Source organism: Panthera leo, chromosome A2 (genome assembly GCF_018350215.1).
Source record: "Panthera leo isolate Ple1 chromosome A2, P.leo_Ple1_pat1.1, whole genome shotgun sequence".
NCBI lineage: Eukaryota > Metazoa > Chordata > Mammalia > Carnivora > Felidae > Panthera > Panthera leo.
Genome location: NC_056680.1, coordinates 18,080,338 through 18,102,779, shown reverse-complemented (window position 1 = coordinate 18,102,779; position 22,442 = coordinate 18,080,338). Strand labels below are relative to the sequence as shown.

Sequence of the window (22,442 nt, the reverse complement as noted above, 5' to 3'; positions counted from 1 at the left end):
GGCCGTAACTAGAAGTCGAAACAAAACAAGCGGCTGAGGCGGCGGCGACGGGACGGGGGAGGGGCGCGCCGGAACCGGAACCGACCAGACGCCGGAACCGGAACCGAGAGCGGGTTGCCAGGGCCCTAACAGGGCTGGCGGCGGCGGCCTCGCTCGGTGAGTGGGACGGGCCGCAACTCGCCTGTCTGGCAGGAGCCAGGGAGGCCGCGACGCGGGCCCCGGGCTGCCTGTTCAAGGTCATGTGCCGTGCCAGTCTCGACTCCTCGAACCCCGCGGCGTACCGGGCCCACCGATGCGGGCGGGGCCGTTACTCTACGCCCATGGTCGGCTTCCTGCCTCCAAGAGGGCTGGCGGCGAGCGAGGGTGGCTTCCTGGAGGAGGTGGTGGAGGGCGCAGGATTTGGAGGCTGGAGCTGAGTCGCAGCCCGGCCAGGGCGCTGGTCTGTAGTCAGTAACCCCGCGCAGCCGTGTAGGCCTACATGGTCTCTAGACAGACTCTTGTCTCGGTGTCGCCGGGAGAATGGGGAGGGACGGGACCTTAAGCTGGGGCCTGGTGCAAAGAGGTGGAGGGTGTCCACCCCTCGGCTCTGGATCTGTCGTCATTGAAGATCCAGCCCACCAGCCCCCCATAGAAGAACGTTCCTCTACCCCCGCCACACATACACGCTGGGGAACACAGAGTAGTCACTGTTTGCTCTGCTCCCGTCTCAGGCCAGGCTTGAAGCTGCCAGGGGTCCTGGATTCATTGTTCATCCCTACCCTTATTTCAATTTTGAGAACTTTATTTTGGATGGAAAAACAGCCCAGAATCTACTGGCGGGTTTGAGGGAAACTGGGTAGGAGGTCGCTAGCCCACTTCTCATGAGTGAGTGGATCTAGGAAGGAAGGGGATGCTGTCTGTTTCAGTCTCAAACTGGATACCCAGCCGGCTTTGGCTCTGGGGCAGGATTGCTGCTGAAAGGGTAGTGTGACAGCTGGATACCCTTTTCACCCCAGCTTTTGCAGTCCCCTCTCTGCTTGGGACAGCAGCTGGAGAGAAAAATCTCTTGGGATGTAGGAAGAAACCCCAAACAGCACATGGGAATAGTTTCAGAGGAAGGTGGGAGTTGGCAGGCAGCAGGTGGAGCCCCTTAACCCCAGGACCTTGCCTGTGCAGTGGTAGCACCTGAGTTGGGCCTGTCGTTAGCCACAGAGCCTGGTCCCCTTGCTGCTTGGTTGTCTTCTTTCTGCCTTCCTCCTTCACCTCCTACTTCTCGGGTGGTGACTAAGCAGCCAGTGAGAGTGAGGAAAAGTGAGCACCCTGCTCAGAGTGCCAGCCCTGTGGGCTGGAGCCATGGCTCCTTTCCAGATTGGTGGAGGAGCCTGGTTCCAGGCCATGGCTGCCCTGACCTGGCACCTTCTCAGTGAGGCTCCCATCTTTGTGGGTCTGTATGGCAGTCAACTAGGAGTCTCTGCCAGAAGTTGTCATTGCCACTTGTATTGTTTATTTCCTTTTCAGAATAGTCCGAGAGTGTCCAGGGCCACATTAGGTGGTGAGATATTGCTCTGTAGGGTTAGTTGTATCCTGGGTTGCTGAGCTCTGGTTGTAACCAAGGAGCAAATTGTTGGGCCTTGGTAGTGATCACTGCTTCCTTCTCATTAGGCTGTCAGTTCCTTGTTGGAGAATTTGGCCACAAAGAGTTGCCAAGATAGCTGGGCCAGGAAGAAAGCGCCGTAGCCCTGACCCAGACGCCGTTGCCGACCCTGGGGCACTCTGGCTGTCAACCAAGCGGCTCAAGATGTCTGGTGGGGCCAGCACCACGGGCCCAAGGAGAGGTCCCCCAGGACTGGAGGAGGCCACCAGTAAGAAGAAGCAGAAGGATCGAGCAAACCAGGAGAGCAAGGATGGAGATCCTAGGAGAGGTGAAAGTGGCATTCCCAGAATGCTTGTGGTCTCCTCCTCCTGCCTTTTGAGCATACAGATTGGGGGTTGGGAGATGACAGTTCTTTCTGTGTTGGTCTGATACCAAGAGAAGAACCCACAGCAGGCTGGGTAGAGCCTCAGCTTTGAGGTCTGCATACTTGGCTGTGATACTGAAGATGGTGCTTGGTGGAGTGGTGGGGTCTTGGAGGCTGCCTCCCCATCATCATTTCCCTGTTCTTTTCTTTGTTGTCAGGGTCAGTGTCCTCTCGGGAGGAGCAGGCCAAAGAGGGTGAGTAATGAATTGGCCTTTTGGATGCTAGAGTGCTATGGGTGAGGAGGGTGTACTGGGGCTATAGCCTTCATCTGGAGCAGTCCTGTTAGGGTTGGGTCTGTGGCACCTGCTTGTCCCCATTGGGAGTTTATGGAGACCCTCACAGTCTTGTTGGTACTCCTCCTACAGAGTTGTTGCTTGATTGGAGGCAGAGTGCAGATGAGGTGATTGTCAAGCTGCGTGTGGGAGCGGGTCCCCTGCGGCTGGAGGAGGTGGATGCTGCTTTCACAGACACAGACTGCGTGGTGCGGCTTCCAGGTGTGCCCATCTGCCCTGAGCCCAGCAGTGTATTTGAATCCTCTGATATTCCTCACCACAGTTCACTGCCCTTATTCTATTTCCAGGTGGTCGGCAGTGGGGTGGTGTTTTCTATGCTGAGATAGAAAGTTCTTGCACCAAAGTACAAGCCCGCAAGGGTGGCCTCCTGCAGCTGGCACTGCCCAAGAAGGTGCCTCTGCTCACATGGCCCTCTCTTCTGGTAAGTTCCACAGCAGAGTAGGGTAGGGATACCCAGTGTGGTTGACAGGGCCTGACTGCTGTATCTTTGGTAGAAGAAACCTCTAGGGACCCAGGAGGCGTTGCCAGGGCTGCGGTGTCAGGAGAATGGGCAGGAGCCATCTCCCATTGCCCTGGAGCCAGGCCCTGAGCCCCGGCGGGGTAAACAGGAGGCCCGGAACCAGAAGAGGGCCCAGGGCCGTGGTGAGGTAGGCGCAGGGGCTGGCCCCGGGGCCCAGGCAGGGCCCAGCGCCAAGAGGGCTGTGCATCTCCGCAGAGGGCCAGATGGGGAAGGGTCCAGAGATGGGCCTGGACCCCGGGGCGATGCCCCCCCCTTCTTGGCTGAGACAGCCACCCAGGTGAGAGTGGGGTACCTGTGGGAGATGGGAGGGTAGAGAGATGGACTGTAGTGGGGGGCCACCTGCCAGACCTAGGGCTGATCCTGCCCACAATCTTGCCACAAATAGGCTGAGGCTGAGGAACAGCTCCGGGTACCACCGCTGAACCCCCAGACCTGCCTTTTGGGTTCAGAGGAGAATCTAGCACTCTTGGCAGGAGAGAAGACCGTGTCCCCCAGGAATGATCCAGTCTCCCCAGCCATGGCTCGGAGCAGAGATCCTGAGAAAGGTGACCGTTCCAAAGAGGAGATGGCAGAGGCAGCAGATGCTCTAACCTTGGTGGATGGTAAAGGTGGGGCTGGGGGTGGTAAGCAGAGCCCTAGGTTGGGTTGCAAGGTTGGTGGATGGATAGGGAATAGAACAGCCACGGGCTGGAACCTGTCCTGGGCGGTGCTGAGCTGTGGTTTCAATGTAGAGCCGGAGTCCATGGTGAACCTGGCATTTGTCAAGAATGACTCATATGAGAAGGGCCCGGATTCAGTGGTGGTGCATGTGTATGTGAAAGAAATCTGCAGGGACACTTCTCGAGTGCTTTTCCGCGAGCAAGATTTCACGCTTATCTTCCAGACCAGGTGGGTGGGGTGGCAGGAGACGGGGCAGACAGTGCACTTCAGGCAGGACATTGTATCTCATGCTTTTCTTCCCACCCTTCCTCCTGCCCTGCCCCTGCTCTGCTTCTGCAGGGATGGAAACTTCCTGAGACTACACCCAGGCTGTGGGCCCCATACCATCTTCCGTTGGCAGGTGAAGCTCAGGTGGGTGGTTCCTGGCCCCAGCACTATGCCTGTCCCACCCTGGGCTCCATCTCCCTGGCCCATTTAGCCCAATATCCACTCCACCTAAGTCCCTGAGCTCAGCCTTTCCCCACAGGAACCTGATTGAGCCTGAGCAGTGCACCTTTTGCTTCACGGCCTCTCGAATTGACATCTGCCTCCGAAAGCGGCAAAGTCAGCGCTGGGGGGGCCTGGAGGCCCCAGCTGCACGAGGTCTGCACACGAGCTCCCTTCATTGTCCAGCCCACATTACTCGGACCCTCATCCCCACCACATGCTGCTAACCACCAGCCCCCTCATTCCCCCTTTTTAAGGTGCAGTGGGTGGTGCAAAGGTTGCCGTGCCGACAGGTCCAACCCCTCTGGATTCAACCCCACCGGGAGGTGCCCCCCACCCTCTCACAGGCCAGGAGGAAGCTCGGGCTGTGGAGAAGGAAAAACCCAAGGCTCGATCTGAGGACACGGGGCTGGATGGTGTGGTGGCCCGCACCCCCATGGAGCATGTAGCCCCAAAGCCAGAGCCACACCTAGCCTCGGTGAGAATCCTGGGTGGGGAGGGCCAAGGTTAGAGGCTGGAGAACCTCAGGGCTGCTCGCTCATGCCCCTCCTTGCTTCCACAGCCCAAGCCCACATGTATGGTGCCTCCAATGCCCCACAGCCCTGTGAGCGGAGATAGTGTGGAGGAAGAGGAGGAGGAAGAGAAGAAGGTGTGTCTGCCTGGCTTCACTGGCCTTGTCAACCTAGGCAACACCTGCTTCATGAACAGTGTCATTCAGTCTCTGTCCAATACTCGGGAGCTCCGGGACTTCTTCCACGGTGAGAGCAGGGCCTGGAGCCCAGGGCTGTGGCAGAGGGGAATCTTTTCCCTGCTCACACCTGTACTTGGCTGCTGTCCCTAGACCGCTCCTTTGAGGCTGAGATCAACTACAACAACCCACTGGGGACTGGTGGGCGTCTGGCCATTGGCTTTGCTGTGTTGCTCCGGGCACTGTGGAAGGGCACCCACCATGCCTTCCAGCCTTCCAAGTTGAAGGTGATCTGTGGCCATTCCTACCCCTGGCTAGAGTGGGTGGGGAAGGCTGACCAGCTGGGTACGGGGTGGGTGCTGGGTCTCCGTGCTCACACTTGGCCCCTGCATCCAGGCCATTGTGGCGAGCAAGGCCAGCCAGTTCACAGGCTATGCGCAGCATGATGCCCAGGAGTTCATGGCTTTCTTGCTGGATGGGCTGCATGAAGACTTGAATCGCATTCAGAACAAGCCCTACACAGAAACTGTGGATTCAGATGGGCGGCCCGATGAGGTCAGTCAGGGTTGGGGGCAGAGGTGGGCATATCTCATGCACATCCCAGTCCCCAGGGCTCCTTGATCCTCACCACTCTGTTCCTCAGGTGGTGGCTGAAGAAGCATGGCAGCGGCATAAGATGAGGAATGACTCTTTCATCGTAGACCTGTTTCAGGGCCAGTATAAGTCGAAGCTGGTGTGCCCTGTGTGTGCCAAGGTGTGAAGGGCTCCCCTGGAAAGAGGCTCCTAGCTTGGTCTAGCTAGCTTGGTCAAACTGGGGTTGGGGGCATGTGCATCTTTAGATGCTGTTTGGGCATAGAAGCTGACGGAGGCCTTTGGCTGCTTTGTGGGCTGCAGAAATCAGGCTGGGTAGGTTTCCTGACTGAGGTTAAAGGGGTGTTTGGGCGCCAAGACAGCGATAAGGTGGGGCAGGGGTATGGGTAGTATTGGGAAGATGTGGGGTACAAGTGAGGGGCAAATTGATAAGTGGTGAGGCTGAGCAGGGCCTCGATTGCCAGAAAGACCCTTCTAGTCTGTCTGGTGTTCTCAAACCTGAGAGTTTGCTGGTTGGCTCTGAGGCCCTGAGAGCCATCCGAGTGCCTGGATTGGGCTCCCTGGGTGTGAGCATCCTGTTCCCAACTCCCTGTGCAGCCACCTAGTGCCACTTGTGCATCCGCAGGTCTCCATCACTTTTGACCCATTCCTCTACCTGCCAGTACCCTTGCCACAGAAGCAGAAGGTTCTCCCCGTCTTCTATTTTGCCCGGGAGCCACACAGCAAACCCATCAAGGTGAGAAGTAAGCTCCTATTTCTGGGCAATCCCGAAGACCCCGGTCCACCTCCCCCAGGGTCTCTACTCTTGTCACCACAGTTTCTGGTGAGCATCAGCAAGGAGAACTCCAGTGCAAGTGAAGTGTTGGAATCCCTCTCTCAGAGTGTCCACGTGAAGCCTGAGAACCTGCGTCTAGCTGAGGTATATCTGTCTTTCCTCAAGCTCTTACACACATGGATCTGTGTATGTACTTAGGGTGTGTAGTCACATGTGGATGGTTATTGGCATCCGTGTACATACACACAAATGTGCGTGTGGCTGCACAGTGGTGCGCTAGGGGTTGAGGCATGGGTGAAACCAGGCTTTTGGGCTGTGTAACAGAAGTTCTGTAAGTTCCCAAGGTTCCCATCATCAGTGTTTACTCCCCCTTTGGGTGAGGGCCCTCAACTGCTTTTCTGTCTTCCAACAAGAAACTGGAGCTGGAGGGCTACCTTTCCCCCCAGCTGTTGTTCTCCCTCCATCCTGCTACTCCCTCGTATTATCTAAGATTTGTGTGCTAGTCTTCCCCTAAGTTTCCTAGCTTCCAGCCTGGAAGTGCTCTTTTCTTTGGGGATAGAAGTGGGAAGGAGCCTCCTCAAATGTGACCCCTCCACTGTAACAGCCATGTTGCAGTCTCAGGACCCCACTAATTGATAGCAGGGTAGAGGCCTTCAGTGTGGTGAAGTGCTGGTTTCACCAGAGTACTGGTTTGGTTGATACTTTCCCTAGTCCTGACTTTCAGGCTCTCTGAAGCACCCGACTGCTTATTTTCTTAGGCACTGAGGCTGGTATCAGCAGAGGCATATGCTGCTTTGGGGCCACGATCCCCACTCTGCTGCCTAGACCCAAGTTCAGGTCCAAGCTTTCTTGTGCCCTGGGGCAGGGCTATAGAAAGGGCTTGTCCTCATATAGGATCTGTGTGTCCTCTGTCCCCAGGTGATTAAGAATCGTTTCCACCGTGTATTCCTGCCCTCCCACTCATTGGACACTGTGTCCCCATCTGACACGCTCCTCTGCTTTGAGCTGCTATCCCCAGAGTTGGCTAAGGAGCGGGTGGTGGTGCTAGAGGTGCAGCAGGTGAGTGAGGACCAACCTGATGGCACAAGGCCCTGTGGGAGGGGGCATTCTCAACCAGGCTGGCCTTGCTGAGCCAGACAACCCACCCTAGCGCCCCCAGGTGCCCAGCATCCCCATCTCCAAGTGTGCAGCCTGCCAGCGGAAGCAGCAGTCAGAGGACGAGAAGCTGAAGCGCTGTACCCGGTGCTACCGCGTGGGCTACTGCAACCAGTGAGGACCCCCGCGGTCCCCCCCCTTTCCCTCCTCTTCACATTTCATTTGCCACTCTATCTCCTCTCCTCTCATAGAGGCACATGTTTTAAGCCCTCCACCGATCACTCTACTCTGCCAGACTCTGGGGGAGGCGGGGCTGGCATACCCAGTTCCCAAGGCCAGAGGCTAGCCCCCGGTGGAGAGTTAAAAGAGGTGGGGCTAAGGCCCTATTCTTACTTCCTCCTTCTCTCCAGGCTCTGCCAGAAAACCCACTGGCCTGACCACAAGGGTCTCTGCCGCCCTGAGAACATTGGCTACCCATTTCTGGTCAGTGTACCTGCCTCACGTCTCACTTATGCTCGTCTTGCTCAGCTGCTAGAGGGCTATGCCCGGTAAGTGTCTAGTGGTTGGATGAGGGTGTGGTAGTTGGGGGAATAGAGACGCCAGGTAGGCTTGTCAGGATTCTTACTTGCCTTGCTGCCTGTTGCCAGGTATTCTGTGAGTGTATTCCAACCACCCTTCCAGCCTGGCCGCATGGCCTTGGAATCCCAGGGCACTGGCTGTACTACGTTGCTCTCTACTAGCTCCCTGGAGGCTGGGGACAGTGAGAGGGACCCGATTCAGCCGCCTGAGCTCCAGTTGGTGACCCCCGTGGCTGAGGGGGACACAGGGGTCCCTAGGACATGGGCGGCTCCTGATCGGGGCTCTGTGCCCAGCACCAGTGGAGTTTCTTCTGAGGTGCTGGCCAGTGGGCCTGTTGAAGTTGGCTCCTTGCCTGCTGGTGAGAGGATGTCTCGGCCCGAAGGTAAGAGTCTGGTGAAAGGCTCCGCAGCTGGGTAGGGGAGTTTAGTGGGAGCTTGTTTAGGTCCTGGTAGTTAGGGGAGCTCTGATTATATGTTTTTTCACAGCTGCTGTGCCTGGATATCAGCACCCAAGTGAAGCCATAAATGCCCACACCCCTCAGTTCTTCATCTATAAAATTGACGCATCTAACCGAGAGCAGCGGCTGGAGGACAAAGGTGTCTGAGGCTATGGGTGGAAGCCATGGGTAGGCTGGGCTGGCCGTTCTCTACAGCTACATGACGCCTCTCCCTGCCCATCTCTAGGAGACACCCCCCTGGAGCTGGGTGAGGACTGCAGCCTGGCTCTAGTGTGGCGGAACAATGAGCGCCTGCAGGAATTTGTGTTGGTAGCCTCCAAAGAGCTGGAGTGTGCTGAGGATCCAGGCTCTGCTGGTGAGGCTGCCCGTGCTGGGCACTTTACTCTGGACCAGTGCCTGAACCTCTTCACTCGGCCTGAGGTGCTGGCGCCTGAGGAGGCTTGGTGAGGATGGGGTGGCAGGCAGGTGGTTGGGCAGGGTGGGGTGGAGATCTGCTGGTCTTAACCTCACCTGTGTCTGCTGTCAGGTACTGCCCACAGTGTAAACAACACAGAGAGGCCTCCAAGCAGCTGCTGCTGTGGCGCTTGCCCAACGTACTCATTGTGCAGCTCAAGCGCTTCTCCTTTCGGAGTTTCATTTGGCGTGACAAGATCAACGACCTGGTGGAGTTCCCTGTTCGGTAAGTGATGAGCCCTGGTGATGGTAGTCAGGTTATAGGGGGTACCATCCTGGGCACCTGTTGACTCTTTGACCTTTCTCTGGCTGGGACCACAGGAACCTGGACCTGAGCAAGTTTTGCATTGGTCAGAAAGAGGAACAGCTGCCTAGCTACGACCTGTACGCTGTCATCAACCACTACGGAGGCATGATTGGCGGCCACTACACTGCCTGTGCCCGCCTGCCCAATGACCGCAGCAGCCAGCGCAGCGACGTGGGTGAGGGCACATGCAGCCAGCAGGATAGGTGGTAGGCGTGGGGGTGCAGGTTATGTTCACACTCTTCCCACTTCACTGTAGGGTGGCGCTTATTTGATGACAGCACGGTGACAACAGTAGACGAGAGCCAGGTCGTGACGCGTTATGCCTATGTACTCTTCTACCGCCGGCGGAACTCTCCTGTGGAGAGGCCCCCCAGGGCAGGTCACTCTGAGCACCACCCAGACCTAGGCCCTGCAGCCGAGGCTGCTGCCAGCCAGGTGAGGCGCTGGGGAGGCTTCATAGGCTAGTGAGCCCGATTCATAGACGGGAGGGGGTGGGGCACAGCCTCCTCTCTTCCAGCCATAGGCCCCTGGAGCTTTGGGATTCATGATCTTCTTACATCAGAGTCCTAGTTAGAGGAATCCCCATGCTGTAGTGACACTTGTAAAAGGTGCATGCACAGCAGCACGTTGCTGTTGGCATGCATACAGGCACCCTCTTGGCACAGGCCTAAGTAGCTGCTCTGAACCTCACCGGGTAGGATGCCATAAACAGACTGTACCCGACACTCACCCAGCTTTCCTCTGCACCCTCCTCACATGCCAGCCAGCCCACAGACTCTCATTTGTCATCACTCCCTTGTTCTGATGTGCACTCAGGACAGGGCCTGTCCAGACTGGCCATGGGCTAGGGTGGCCGCCACCCTCTGAGGTGAGCATCAGTTCCTGCTGAACCCTTGGGGTCTTCCGTCCCTTATTGACATGGGATGCCATAGGTCTGGTTGGTGGGCACTGCTGCATCTCTCTTTGGACTTGTTTCCTCCTTGCTGCCCTCTTCTCCCTTGAGCCCTCTCTGCTCAGATGCAGAGGAATCCCAGTAGAGGACAGTGGTCACTGTCTATCGGGACATGGGTGGGAGGGAGCCAGATTACTCAGGTTGACAGCTCTATCCTCCATGAGCTCCTCTGTGGGAACCCTGGGCTGAAAAACTGACTAGCTAACCATCCCCCTCCAATCTCCATGAGAAGCTGCATGTCAATTGGGAAGCTTTTTGAGGGAGCCAAAATGCTGTCAAGATTCGCCTGCCCTGGTGCTCTGTCTAGACAACTCTGCAAATGGCCCATTTGGCTCCCGCCTGCCCACCTCCCTGCTGCTTGACTTGGGATGTGTAAGGAGTTAGTGCCAGTAGTCTTGGGTGGGAGCATCATGGCCAGGGGACACTGGGTCCCTCCCTACCCTCCTGCCCCAGGTGCTGATGGCCGTTTCCACACACTGTAGGCTTCCCGGATTTGGCAGGAGCTGGAGGCCGAGGAGGAACCAGTACCTGAGGGGCCTGTGCCCCTGGGTCCCTGGGGGCCCCAAGACTGGGTGGGCCCCCCACCACGTGGCCCTACCACACCAGATGAGGGCTGCCTCCGGTACTTTGTTCTGGGTACCGTGGCAGCTTTGGTGGCCCTCGTGCTCAACATGTTCTATCCTCTGGTATCCCAGAGTCGCTGGAGATGAGCTCGACTGCAGGCAACAGCTGTGAGCTGGCCCACCTGCCTGCCCATCAGGCAATGCCTGCCTCTGTGGTGGGGACCAACTCTGGGCTTGGGCCTCAGTGTGTGCGTCTGGTGGGTGAGGGTGGGGACTGTGGCTCCTGCCGGGACAGAGCATCTAGGGTGGGTATCTGTCCAGCTGTTTGTCCATTCATCCTGCTGCTCTGACCTGTGGCATGGGGCTTAGTCCTGCCCAAGCAGCTTCCTGTATTTCAAGTGTTAATAAAGCGAGACTGTTCAGGCCCGATCTCGTCTCTCTGTCTCAACGCCGCTGCTGTCTGCGCCTGCCTTGGGGCCCTCCCTTGGGTGCCGGGGCTCTGAGCCAGCACCCCCGGGATGCCAGGCAGCATACTGGGCAGCCCCCAACCCCTGTCCTCATATTCTGTTGCAGGGACTAGGCCCTGGCCAGGCCCCCGAGGTGGCCCCCACGCGGACAGCCCCTGAACGCTTCGCCCCCCCTGTGGACCGCCCAGCCCCCACCTACAGCAACATGGAGGAGGTCGATTAGCAGGTCCCTGGCTGGTGGGGGAGGTGGGGACTGGGTTTGGGGAATCTCCCACAGAGGGCCAGCTCTTTGCCGCTTCTCCTTCGCTAACCCAGAGGACACTGGCTTCATCAGTGGGGGTTGGGGGTGTGATTGAGGTGGGAACCTCACAGGTTGGGCCCTTTTGTCAGTTTGACCCTCCCAACCAGTGGACCTTGGCTTCTCCAGCCACTCCCAGTGCCGCCTGATTTGATTCTCAGTTGTACCTTCAATTCTTTCTGACTCGCACCATAAACGTTATATAATTTTATTCTAAAAATTGTAATTTTTTTTTTTTTTTGCATTTTGGAAGTGATTGCTGCTGTTTAAATATATTTTAAAAATAAATGATAAATAAGCAGACTTAGTGACTATGATGCACCAGGTGCTGTGGCCACCTCTCCCCATCGAGAGGGGAGGTGTGTGTGTGTGTGTGTGTGTGTGTGTGTGTGTGTGTCTGTACACGTGTATATAGGTAGGTGTATTAAAGACCCTGAAAGTGCTCTGGTCTGAGTAGAGATGGTGGGGTCCCACTGTAGTCCCTGTGGGTCATGAAGCCCCGAGTGCCATTCAGCTTTCTGGGGCCTACCTGCTGTCCTTTGATCCCACCAGTTCTGGGTCTCATATGGAGGCAGCTATGGTGGACATCACTGTCAATATCTTCTACCTAAAGCATGGGTGAATACCCCATGAGGCTCCAGAAGTTGAGGTAAAAGGTGCAGGCACTGGAGTAGCCTGGAGCTGACTGCCAGACATGTCAGGGAGGACTTGTTAGGGAACAGGAAGCACTGGGAGTATTGCCTTCCTCCTTTCCTAGTATCAGGTTTTTCTTTGCTGTAGCCTGAGCACCATCTGGATCTCTTAGTGGAGAACAGAGCAGGGGAAAAATGCTGTGGTGAGAGAGACCCTGCTCCACAAGGAGGATAGGCAGAGAGACCAGAGCTCATCTTGGCTGCTTTCATATGGAGGGAGGGTGCAGGGTCCTGGCGGGCCATTTCTTCCCTAGAGTCCCTGAGACCTTGGCTCCTGGCCATTGCCCCAGGCTGTTCACCCATAGTGGGTCTGCAGTCTTGTCCTAGTTTCAGACCCCTGTGACCTTGTGAGAAGCTTCCTTGACTCTCTTCATGGATAATGTTGCTTCTTCCTCTGTCCAATTGCTTGGAGGTAAGGATGGGTGTCTCCAGCTGGAGGAGATGGGGACCAGAGGTACTCATGAGGCGAGTGTTAAGATAAAGCCAGAAAGAGTATAAGGCAGGCAGCGGTGGTACAGGATCCTGGCAGCCCTGTAAGTCCATCCCTGTCCCAAGCCTCTGGGGCCAGTCATACAAGAAGGTTAGCATGTGGGCCTTGCTAGTACCCTTTAGCCTTGGCTGGAGTTGGGGGGGCAGCGAGCAGAGGGAGCTCTTGGAGAAAGCTACCGTGACCAGTGTTGGCTTTTCTCTATGGGAACAACAGCACAAGGGCCGTAGTGGGGTTGCTGGCTGGGGGGTGGGGCTGGGGTTGGGAGCCTGGAGAGCTGGGAGTGAGAACCTGCAGAAATGGTGGAATTGCAAGATGACTGCCATTGGCTGGCATACTGTGGGAGGGCCTGCTAGGTATGGGGTACAACAGGATTGTGCTGGGTCTTTACTGTGTGCAGCTCCAAGTGTCTAGCCACTGGGGGTCTGCCTGTACTGGATGCACTGATCAAGGGGGTCCGTCCATCCCTGACCTGCTGCTGTTGTGTCTGCCATATAACCTTTCTGTGGCATCTGCACTGTGGCTCTACTGCCTCTGTGCTGTCAATTTATGCCCCGGGACCCTGCTTCTTCCCATGCCACAGCTGGGCCTTGCAGACTGTTGCCTGGCTTTTCTCCTTGTGATCATCTTTTTCTTGATTTTCTTTGAAGTGGTTTGCTCATGCAAACTAGCCAGCCCCTGGGCTGGGCCATAAAATTTCAGGATTCTGTCCTAAATCCTAGGGCTCCAGAGGACTGGCTAGCCTGCCACTGCCTCTGGTGGCATTCTCGGTAGCACTGGTGGGGCTACCACTTCATCCTGTGACGTGGAGCCACAAGGTCCACAGGGTAGGCACCATCAGAGAACCAGAAAAGGGGTTAGTCCCTGACTCCATTGAGGGGGCCATCACCAGACCTGCAGGACTCAGTGATGGTGGTGATGGTGCTGTAATAAATCCTTTGGTGGCATCAGGTACAGAGCGGACAGTGGATGTGGCAGGCACTCTTCAGCATAGGCACCTTTGTAGTGGGCTAGGCACCTGTAGCTGTAGACTCAGCATAGGGCTGGTGTGGCTGAGGCTCCCCTTCTTGGTGCCGGTCTATGGCACCACTGTACTGCATCCCCTGCTCAATCCCCTACACCTAGTTGGCCTTGCCTGGGCTGAACATCAAGCTGGTGTCATGGGGAGCCAAGACACAGGACGAGACTTAGATATTGATAGAGTGTGTGGCACCTGGATGTGGTCATCATGTGGGACCCAGATGTAGGCCCAGAAATGAAACTTGGTCATTAGTGGGATATAGCCACAAAGCAGGACACAGAATATGGACAGATTGGTCAGGATCCTGCCCAGTTCTTGAAGGTCTACGAGTATTAGTGACACCAAAGCCTCAAAGAGCCTGAGTTCCAATCCCAAATTTGGGGATCTCTTCACCATGCTAGCAGCTCCAGTTCCACAAAGAAAACAGACTGTTCTGTTTTAGCCCCATTCTCAGCAGGTCCTAGAAGTCCAGTGAGAGACTGTGGCGAGACCCTCCCAAGCACAATAGGTATCCTCAAGACAGTATTTCATCTGCCCCACCCTATCCCAACTTCAGTAAAATGCCTTGTCAAACACTTGCAGATGGTTTTCAAGGTCTAACTTGCTGGTGGTTTTCGTGACATTTGCATGCTTTGAAAGGGGAGGGTAATTGTGACAGAAGATTTTAAAACCAAATCATTACAGAACATCTACGAGGTGCTTCCTGGCCCAAACCCCTCTCTCTCCTGACCAGGTGTGTCTAGGTGGGCGCCTGAAAAGTGCCAGACTTACAGAGCCCGCGCTTTATCTTGACGGGATTTCCCGGGCTTCATTTAGCTCAACTGTTTCCATGACAACTCCAAAGCTGTTACGTCAGAAATGTGACAGGGACTCGCAATAGCTCCCAACAACGGAACTAGGATGGTCCCAAGGTTCCTAGGGCTGAAGGAAAAAAATGGAAAAGCAAAGGGCCATGCCTGCTTCTACCTCCTGCTTCTGTGCTGAGCACCTTCCCTCCAGGTCGGCGGCAAATCTCCCTTAAAGTCCTATCGCCCTCTACCCCTTAACCTCCGCAAAAGACCGCGAGCGCAAAGACGGAAGTGAAGCGCCCGGAAAGGCGGGTTTGGGCCGGCTCTGCCTTTTAAAGGGCGCTGAAGACCCTGGCGAGCCCGCCCCCTCCCTTCAGGAAGGCTACCATTGGCTTTCCCTGGCGGCTTCGCTCTCTTATTGGTCAGTGGGCTAATGCCAACGTGCAGATTGGCCCTAAAGTTTTCTTTCGGTTTCCGGTGTGCCAGCGATGGCGGCCCTGGACTCCCTGTCGCTCTTCACCGGCCTTGGCCTGAGCGAGCACAAGGCCCGGGAGACGCTCAAGAACACGGCTCTGAGCGCGCAGCTGCGCGAGGCGGCGACCCAGGTGCGAGTCCCTCTGTCCTTGGCCCGGGCTGTCGACTGTGCCCCAAAGCCGGGCTGGGTCCCGATCCCGATCCTGACCTACCAAACTTGTCTAACTCAGGCTTTTCTTACTGGGCGTGGGGCTTCTCTCCTGAATCTCCTCGGACTCCCAGGCGCAGCAGACTCTGGGCTCCACCATCGACAAAGCCACCGGGACCCTGCTCTATGGCTTGGCATCCCGACTCAGGGATCCCCGGCGTCTTTCTTTTCTTGTGAGCTATGTAGCCAATAAGAAGATCCACACCGAGCTCCAGCTGAGCGGTGAGACCCCTGCCTGTCCTCCCACTTCCACCTCCAACTCCTCCCTTTAGCCAAGACCGCTGTCTGCCCTTTCTGTCAAGTGCCCCAGCATTCTCTAGATGCTTCATACTGCACTCCTCTCTAAACCCAGGCCCTGGCACTGAAGGATGGAGAGGGCCACCCCTGGTGAGACTGACTGGGGAATAGTGTAGGTCTGAGGGAAAGCCTCTTAACTGTGGTCTCAGGGCTTCTCTAGGGTGGTGCAAGGCTTAACCTCTGAGGAGGCAAAACTGTGATTGGGGTTTCATCGGGGTAGGTAAGGCCTTGTCTACCTACTTCTTGGAGCTGAGATGTCACTCACTGATTCTTCTTTCTCAGCTGCCCTTGAGTATGTGCGAAGTCATCCCCTGGACCCCATCAACACCCAGGACTTTGAGCAGGAATGCGGTGTGGGTGTCATGGTGACCCCAGAGCAGATTGAGGAGGCTGTGAGTCTTTCCTTAGGCATTGGGTACCTCCTTAGTGCTGATCCTGGAAAGGAGTGGCTCCTCTTCTTCACCCAGGCAGACCCAGGGTGAGACTGTGGGTGCCTAGTGCATTTCTGAAGAACGCTTTTCTGAACCACATTGGTTTGGCTTTCTTGCAGGTGGAGGCCGCCATAAATCGCCACCGGCCCCAACTCTTGGAGGAACGTTATCGTTTCAACATGGGACTGCTGATGGGTGAGTAGGGCCTGTGTCAAGGGACTATATTGTTCTCTCTGATCATGCCTTTTTTTCTGGGTGTAAGTGAGAGAGAAGAGGGAGGAATAGAGCATCTTAAAAGTGGTCTGGTTGGGGGAGGTGGTGGTGTGCCTGGGTGGCTCAGTCAGTTGAGTGTCTGACCCTTGATTCTGGCTCTGGTCATGATATCACAGTTTGTGAGCACAGAGCCTGCTTGGGATTCTCTCTCTCCTCTCTCTCTGCCCCTCTCCCCTCTCAAATAAACAAACATTAAAAAAAAAAAAACAAAAAACAGTGGTCTGGCTGGTCCCAGGCTCTGGTTCTTGAGGTCAACCAGGACCTTTTCAAGGAAGGAGGGTGGGAAGTGTCCTTCTTGGCCTTTCTGCAGCTCCTTGTGCCCATGTTTCTAGGAGAGGCTCGGGCTGTGCTCAAGTGGGCAGATGGCAAAATGATCAAGCACGAAGTAGACATGCAGGTGGGCAACTCCTTGAGCTGAAGCAGGCAAAGACCCTGCCATGGACAGTGCCTAAAGTCCACTGAGGGGTAATTGGGAGTGGGAGGGGAAGAGACACTGTCCATATTCTGATGGTGGATAGTAGAGCCTGGTGTGGAGGGGCAGCACCTTGGTGGGCAGTGAGAGTCTTGGGCCTCTGGATTGTGCCTAATTTGGGGTGAGTTTCTTTACTCCGGACTTAAGTTGCCTTATATTGTAAATAGGGGTGATAAGTTGCCTTATATTGTAATAGGGGTGCCTTCATCTCAGGATGATGGCATAGAATCACAAGCGGCTGATGGCTGAGGTAGATTGTTATCTTGATGCTGAGCCCACAGTTACTCTCTGTAAATGGCAGTTTTTGTTACCTGTTTTGCTACCAGTTTTTGGACTCTCAGGGGGAACAGAGCATTTGAGGCCAGCAAAACCATGTGAGGAGCAGAAGTGGGATGGGCTAGGTAGGTTTTTCAAGGCAGTGCTTGTAGGCAGGCCAGGAAGCCCTTAGGTGGGTGGGCAGGTTCCATCAGGTGCTTCTTGAAAGAGAACACTCCTGTTTCAGCCCTGACTCTGGTTTTTGCTCAGGTCCTTCACCTTCTGGGGCCCAAGACGGAGAATGATCTAGAGAAGAAGCCCAAGGTGGGGCTGAGTATGGTCCTGGGTCCCTGGGGATGAGGTGGGGTGGGCTGAGACTTCAGGCTGGCGAAGGGAGTATGTGACTCCAGTGATCCCAAGACCAGGAGAGACCCTGACCCAATTTCTGGGCTTCTCTCAGGTGTCAAAAGCTCGGCCAGAAGAAAAAGACCGGAGGACAGCAAAGGATGTGGTAGAGAATGGTGAGAGACTTGAGGTTTCTGTCTGATTCAGCTCCCTGACTTCTGGGCTTTCACCTGATAGGTCCTTACAGCCTAGTCTCCTTAGGCCATTAGCATACTCATCACCCTGCCTTCTGCTGCCAGACTGGAATTCCTGGTGTTTCCTTTGTTCCCATTACCCAGAGACTAGTATGAGGAGAACTGAGAAGTCTGGCTCTGTATCTTATCTCTGTGGTTAGGGAAAGAGGGGCCTGCTTGGTTCTATTCTGGTTGCAGGATGTAGGTAGTACTGAGAGGCAACTCCCTGAGCTGAATGGGATAGTTAGCTGTGTTTAGAGGATCAGAGGATTAAGTTTTCCTTGTTCTATTCTTCACAGGTGAGGCTGCTGGTCAGACCCTGTCTCTGATGGAGCAGCTCCGAGGGGAGGCACTTAAGTTCCACAAGCCTGGTGAGCAGGCAAATCAAAACCCTGGGGAGGGTGAGCAACTCTTACATCCAGAGTATGGAGCATTGGGCTGCAGCCCAGTCCTCAGGTTTATTCTGGCCCTGGCAGGTGAGAACTACAAAACCCCAGGCTATGTGACCACTCCACATACCATGGATCTACTGAAGCAGCACCTGGAGATCACTGGAGGACAGGTGTGTGGAAGTACTGCAGGAAAGTTAGTGCCATCAACACTTGCCAGAGGGCCTGGGCTGCTTTCATGCTGCCCCATCCAACCTATCACCAGAGCCTCCCTGGCAAGGGGCATCTGTTGCTTTATAGTAGTCTTGAGTTCTGGTTTAATTTCTCTGTTCCCATTTTCTTTATCTCAGGTACGTACCCGGTTCCCACCAGAACCTAATGGAATCCTGCACATAGGACATGCCAAAGCCATCAATTTCAACTTTGGCTATGCCAAGGTGAGTGTGTGGGAATCTGGCAATCAGGGTGACCACTTGCTGCTCCCTTGATTGGATACCAGAAAAGTGTCCTTGCCTTTCCTTCTGCTCCTATAATGTTTCCAGAGCAGACAAAGGCCATGGAGGAGAATCACATATGTGATAGGTAGCTAGGAATCCATTGGGCTTATTGGGGAAAAGTTCTGGGTGAGACAGTGAGTTCAGCTTTGGGGAAATGCCCAGTGCAACCCCTCAGGCTTAGAAAGAGGCTGTTTGGAGTTGGTGTAAGATTCCTTGTTTAAGGCATTTCGATACAGAGGATGAATGAAACTTCTGAAGGCATTTCAATTCTGACCTGGGAGAGCTCATTTCAACGAGTTGGATTTTGGGAGCTAATGATGTGAGAATTCACATATTCTGTGACTCTCCTAGGCCAACAGTGGGATCTGTTTTCTGCGCTTTGATGACACCAATCCTGAGAAGGAGGAAGCAAAGTTCTTCACTGCCATCTGCGACATGGTGGCCTGGCTGGGTATGGGCTGGGCAAGGCCTGGGAAGAAAGACCTGGTGGTCTTTCTTGGGCTATGGCTTGCCATTGGGTATCCCTGGTTGGATGTTCACATTGTTCCTTTTTCTGCCCCAGGTTATACACCTTACAAGGTGACATATGCCTCTGACTATTTTGACCAGCTGTATGCCTGGGCTGTGGAGCTCATCCATAGGTGAGGCCAGGTCCATGATGTAGAGCCAGGCAGGCTGCCCAGGACATAGCTATCTTGGGTGCTCACACCTTTTCCCCATAGGGGCCAGGCGTATGTGTGCCACCAGAGAGGAGAGGAGCTCAAAGGCCACAACTCCCTGCCCTCACCCTGGAGGGACCGTCCTATAGAGGAGTCACTGCTGCTCTTTGAGGTGGGATTTGGGGGGTGGGGGAAGCAGCCGGATCTTTGTGGGTCAGGATGCTGAGAAAGAGATGCCTCTGTGCTGAGAGGCAGCCTGAGGCCTTGCTCCTGTCAGGCAATGCGCAAGGGCAAGTTTGCAGAGGGTGAGGCCACACTGCGGATGAAGCTGGTGATGGAGGATGGCAAGATGGACCCGGTGGCCTATCGAGTCAAGTACACACCACACCATCGCACGGGGGATACCTGGTGGGTGTGAGCATGGGGTGGGGCTGTGGAGTTGTAGAGTGGGGTGGTGGGCCATGGGTAGGGCAGAGTGGGGTTGGATGGTGGGGCCCATTGCCTATGCCCTGCAGGTGCATCTATCCCACCTATGACTACACACACTGCCTCTGTGACTCCATCGAGCACATCACCCACTCACTCTGCACCAAGGAATTCCAGGCCCGGTGAGGGAGCTGGGCCCATGGGTGGGTAGGGCCAGTGGGATTCTAGTAGCCCTTCCTGTGGTGTCTGTCTGGTCTGAGGTGGCCAGACCTGACCCTCCCTTCCCACCCCAGACGCTCTTCCTACTTCTGGCTGTGCAATGCATTGGATGTGTATTGCCCTGTTCAGTGGGAGTATGGCCGTCTCAACCTTCACTATGCTATTGTGTCTAAGAGGAAGATTCTCCAGCTTGTGGCAGCTGGTGCTGTGCGGTAGGTGTAATCGTTTGCCTCATTATACGTTGGCGGTACTAGTGGCATGTACTGCCAAAGGGCTTTTCACCACCTCCTTGCCCACAGGGATTGGGACGACCCACGGCTCTTCACGCTCACAGCTTTACGTCGGCGGGGCTTCCCGCCTGAGGCCATCAACAACTTTTGTGCTCGGGTATAGCCCAGTGGGTTTGGTGGGCAGGTAGGGATTGAGGACAGCATTTGCGGTGTTGCTGACTGATGCTGATCTTTCCTGCTAGGTGGGGGTGACAGTGGCACAGACCACAATGGAACCCCATCTGCTAGAAGCCTGCGTGCGTGATGTGTTGAATGACACAGCCCCACGGGCCATGGCTGTGCTGGAACCATTACAGGTCATCATTACCAACTTTCCTGCTGCCAAGGTAGGTATGCCTCAATGTGTGCATGCGTGCGTGCGTGTGTGCTGGGGGTGGTGCACCTGGGTCTGGGCATGGGGGGTCTCAGTGCCTAGTGTGACTCAGACACCTATCTCCTGCTATAGTCCTTAGACATCCAGGTGCCCAACTTCCCGGCTGATGAGACCAAGGGCTTCCATCAGGTTCCCTTTGGACCCATAGTCTTCATTGAAAGGACTGACTTCAAGGAAGTAAGTGGGTGTGGAGGGTACTGTTTGCTGCTAAGCCCAGTCCTGAGGTCCCTTTATCCTCTTCTGTCAGCCCACCTACTTCTTACTTCAGATGAGTCAGTCCCTGCCAGACATAGAGATGGGGGAGAAGCCTCTTGTATCTATTTGACCCATTCAGTCTCTTGTGTCTGCATCACTTCCTACCTCTAGGAGCCAGAACCAGGCTATAAGCGCCTGGCGTGGGGCCAACCTGTGGGCCTGAGGCATACAGGCTACGTCATCGAGCTGCAGCATGTTGTCAAGGTGAGAGCTGGCTGCAGTCTTCCTACCTCAGTGCCTGCTGCAGGGAGGATCTGGGTACGTGCAGCTTCCAGTCCTTTTAGTGGTTCCCAGGTCTAATTGCAGGCCCCTTGACTTCCAGGGTCCCAGTGGCTGTGTCGAGAGCCTGGAGGTAACCTGTAGACGGGCAGATGCTGGAGAAAAGCCCAAGGCCTTTATTCACTGGGTGTCACAGCCTCTGACATGTGAAATTCGCCTCTATGAGCAACTGTGAGTGAACAGAGCTGGGGTGCGGGCAGATACAAGATGGGCATTGCCTGCTGTGGCTACCCAGCTGGAGTCTGACCTTCATTCTGGCTGCAGATTTCAGCACAAGAACCCTGAAGATCCTGCTGAAGTGCCTGGTGGATTCTTAAGTGACCTGAACCCGGTAGGCTCCTGGGGTGTAAGGTGAGGGTGGTGGGTCTCCCTGGCTGGATGGCCACCTGAGTTCCCTCCCCACAGGCATCGCTACAAGTGGTGGAGGCAGCGTTAGTGGACTACTCTGTGGCCCTGGCAAAGCCCTTTGACAAGTTCCAGTTTGAGCGGCTTGGCTACTTCTCCGTGGATCCAGACAGCTGCCAGGGACAGGTGCTTTTTACCTGCTTGCCCTTTCTACAACAATGCACTTGTGGCAGCCATTTACTGTGGCATTTACTTTGCCAACATTCCCTTAGTTAACTGAGTTGGGGTTCATGTTTTACTGATGAGGAAATGGGTTCGGAGGTCCATGCACAAAATTTTGTATGGACCCTGGCTTTCTTACTCCTCAAGGTGTAGGGGTCAGCCATAGTGGTGGTTATAATCTTTATAAAATGGAGGCCCAGAGCCATCAGTCCCCTACTCACAATCATAAAGTTATTGAGAACCTGAGTGTTCTGACCCTCAGCTCCTCAGGGATGAGGTGAGGGTAGGATCCAGTGAGGTCTGGGCCTTCTAGTCTGGTTCTGGCTTGGTTGTCATTCTTCCCCTTCTGCCATCCAGCTTGTCTTCAACCGGACTGTCACACTGAAGGAGGACCCAGGAAAGGTGTGAGCTGTAAGGAAGCCCCATGGACCTACCTCATCCTTCTGGAAGCTAGGGGTACCCAGACTCCATGTCAATAAAGAACAGCTAAATTCCCTGGAGTCTGTGTGTTATCTGTCTGCACTTCCAATCTCTGAGGACCTTAGAGATTTGCTGGGGGTAGGGAGGAGGTGCAATGCACACTGAGCAATACGGACAGCTCTGAAACCACTGTTGCATTTCTAGCGCTCAAGGGCAGGAGCCTGGGCCTGCCTGATTTGAAATCCTCTGCATCTGGTCTGAGAGGCACTGGCAGGATCTGGGTATTGTTCTACTGTTAGGAACCTTGTGCTAGAGGGATCTGGAAGGTTTATGTCCGCCTGTGTGCCTAGGCAGATGAAAACAGACTTGGTTCTCCATCCAGTCATTCAGCAAATAATTATCGAGTACCTACTATGTGCCAGGCACAATGAGACGAGGAAGACTTCTGTGGTTTGCCTTCTAAGATGACCACCTAGTTGGGGAGACAGAGAGTGACTAGGCACTGTGCAAGAGAGATCTCCCTGGGGACTGCAAGGCTGGAGGAAATTCCTGACCCAAGTCTGTGCCTTAGACTACTCTCAAGAAGTGACTCCTTAGGGAACCCCTAAGGACCAAGATGTTTGCCAGGGCAGGAGAAACAAGTGCAAGGGCCCTGAGGCCCTTTAAAGGAAGTCTACAGGAGAATGGTTGCCCTCTGGGGCAGTGTGGGCTACAAGTGAGGCCCACGTGTGCCTGCAGCTTTAACACCCTCCACATTTTCCCTGTATACAAACACAAGGCTACCCAAGGCCTGCTTTAAGGTGGACTGGGTTGCGGAAGGCTGGATTAGGATGACAGCAGATTGAAGAGGGGGTTCCCAAATGTTAAGGACTCCTGCTGGAAAGTGACTAAGGCCTTACCAGGTTGCATTA

General features: G+C 55.2%; 2 protein-coding genes across 18 annotated transcripts; both read left to right on the top strand.

Moving 5' to 3' along the window:
• The first annotated feature begins 44 nt into the window (after positions 1 to 44).
• On the top strand, positions 45 to 11,464 carry USP19 (ubiquitin specific peptidase 19). Of its 16 annotated transcripts, none has more exons than XM_042929296.1 (27): positions 45 to 156; positions 1,642 to 1,901; positions 2,156 to 2,191; positions 2,363 to 2,491; positions 2,578 to 2,711; positions 2,785 to 3,087; positions 3,196 to 3,412; positions 3,542 to 3,698; positions 3,810 to 3,881; positions 3,997 to 4,112; positions 4,214 to 4,434; positions 4,519 to 4,714; positions 4,798 to 4,931; positions 5,041 to 5,199; positions 5,288 to 5,398; positions 5,861 to 5,971; positions 6,053 to 6,154; positions 6,929 to 7,069; positions 7,161 to 7,279; positions 7,516 to 7,653; positions 7,753 to 8,066; positions 8,170 to 8,280; positions 8,368 to 8,584; positions 8,668 to 8,820; positions 8,916 to 9,076; positions 9,158 to 9,336; positions 10,990 to 11,464. In XM_042929296.1, the coding sequence occupies exons 2-27, from the start codon at positions 1,778 to 1,780 to the stop codon at positions 11,104 to 11,106; spliced, it is 3,972 nt and encodes a 1,323-aa protein (XP_042785230.1). In that variant the 5' UTR covers positions 45 to 156; positions 1,642 to 1,777; the 3' UTR covers positions 11,107 to 11,464. The 16 variants fall into 16 exon arrangements, with proteins under 16 accessions (XP_042785230.1, XP_042785229.1, XP_042785228.1 ...); XM_042929295.1 differs by lacking the exon at positions 10,990 to 11,464 and adding an exon at positions 10,336 to 10,970 and having other exon boundaries at positions 3,196 to 3,418; XM_042929294.1 differs by lacking the exon at positions 45 to 156 and adding an exon at positions 171 to 236 and having other exon boundaries at positions 2,788 to 3,087; positions 4,220 to 4,434.
• Positions 11,465 to 14,086: 2,622 nt separating this feature from the next.
• On the top strand, positions 14,087 to 21,611 carry QARS1 (glutaminyl-tRNA synthetase 1). Of its 2 annotated transcripts, XM_042929310.1 has the most exons (25): positions 14,087 to 14,380; positions 14,656 to 14,774; positions 14,926 to 15,073; positions 15,431 to 15,540; positions 15,699 to 15,774; positions 16,185 to 16,249; positions 16,850 to 16,903; positions 17,040 to 17,100; positions 17,457 to 17,528; positions 17,634 to 17,719; positions 17,897 to 17,983; positions 18,395 to 18,494; positions 18,606 to 18,684; positions 18,766 to 18,874; positions 18,980 to 19,110; positions 19,218 to 19,310; positions 19,422 to 19,559; positions 19,647 to 19,734; positions 19,820 to 19,963; positions 20,083 to 20,187; positions 20,377 to 20,469; positions 20,588 to 20,715; positions 20,809 to 20,875; positions 20,950 to 21,075; positions 21,469 to 21,611. In XM_042929310.1, the coding sequence occupies exons 2-25, from the start codon at positions 14,658 to 14,660 to the stop codon at positions 21,517 to 21,519; spliced, it is 2,328 nt and encodes a 775-aa protein (XP_042785244.1). In that variant the 5' UTR covers positions 14,087 to 14,380; positions 14,656 to 14,657; the 3' UTR covers positions 21,520 to 21,611. The 2 variants fall into 2 exon arrangements, with proteins under 2 accessions (XP_042785244.1, XP_042785243.1); XM_042929309.1 differs by lacking the exon at positions 14,087 to 14,380 and having other exon boundaries at positions 14,619 to 14,774.
• Positions 21,612 to 22,442: the final 831 nt, after the last annotated feature.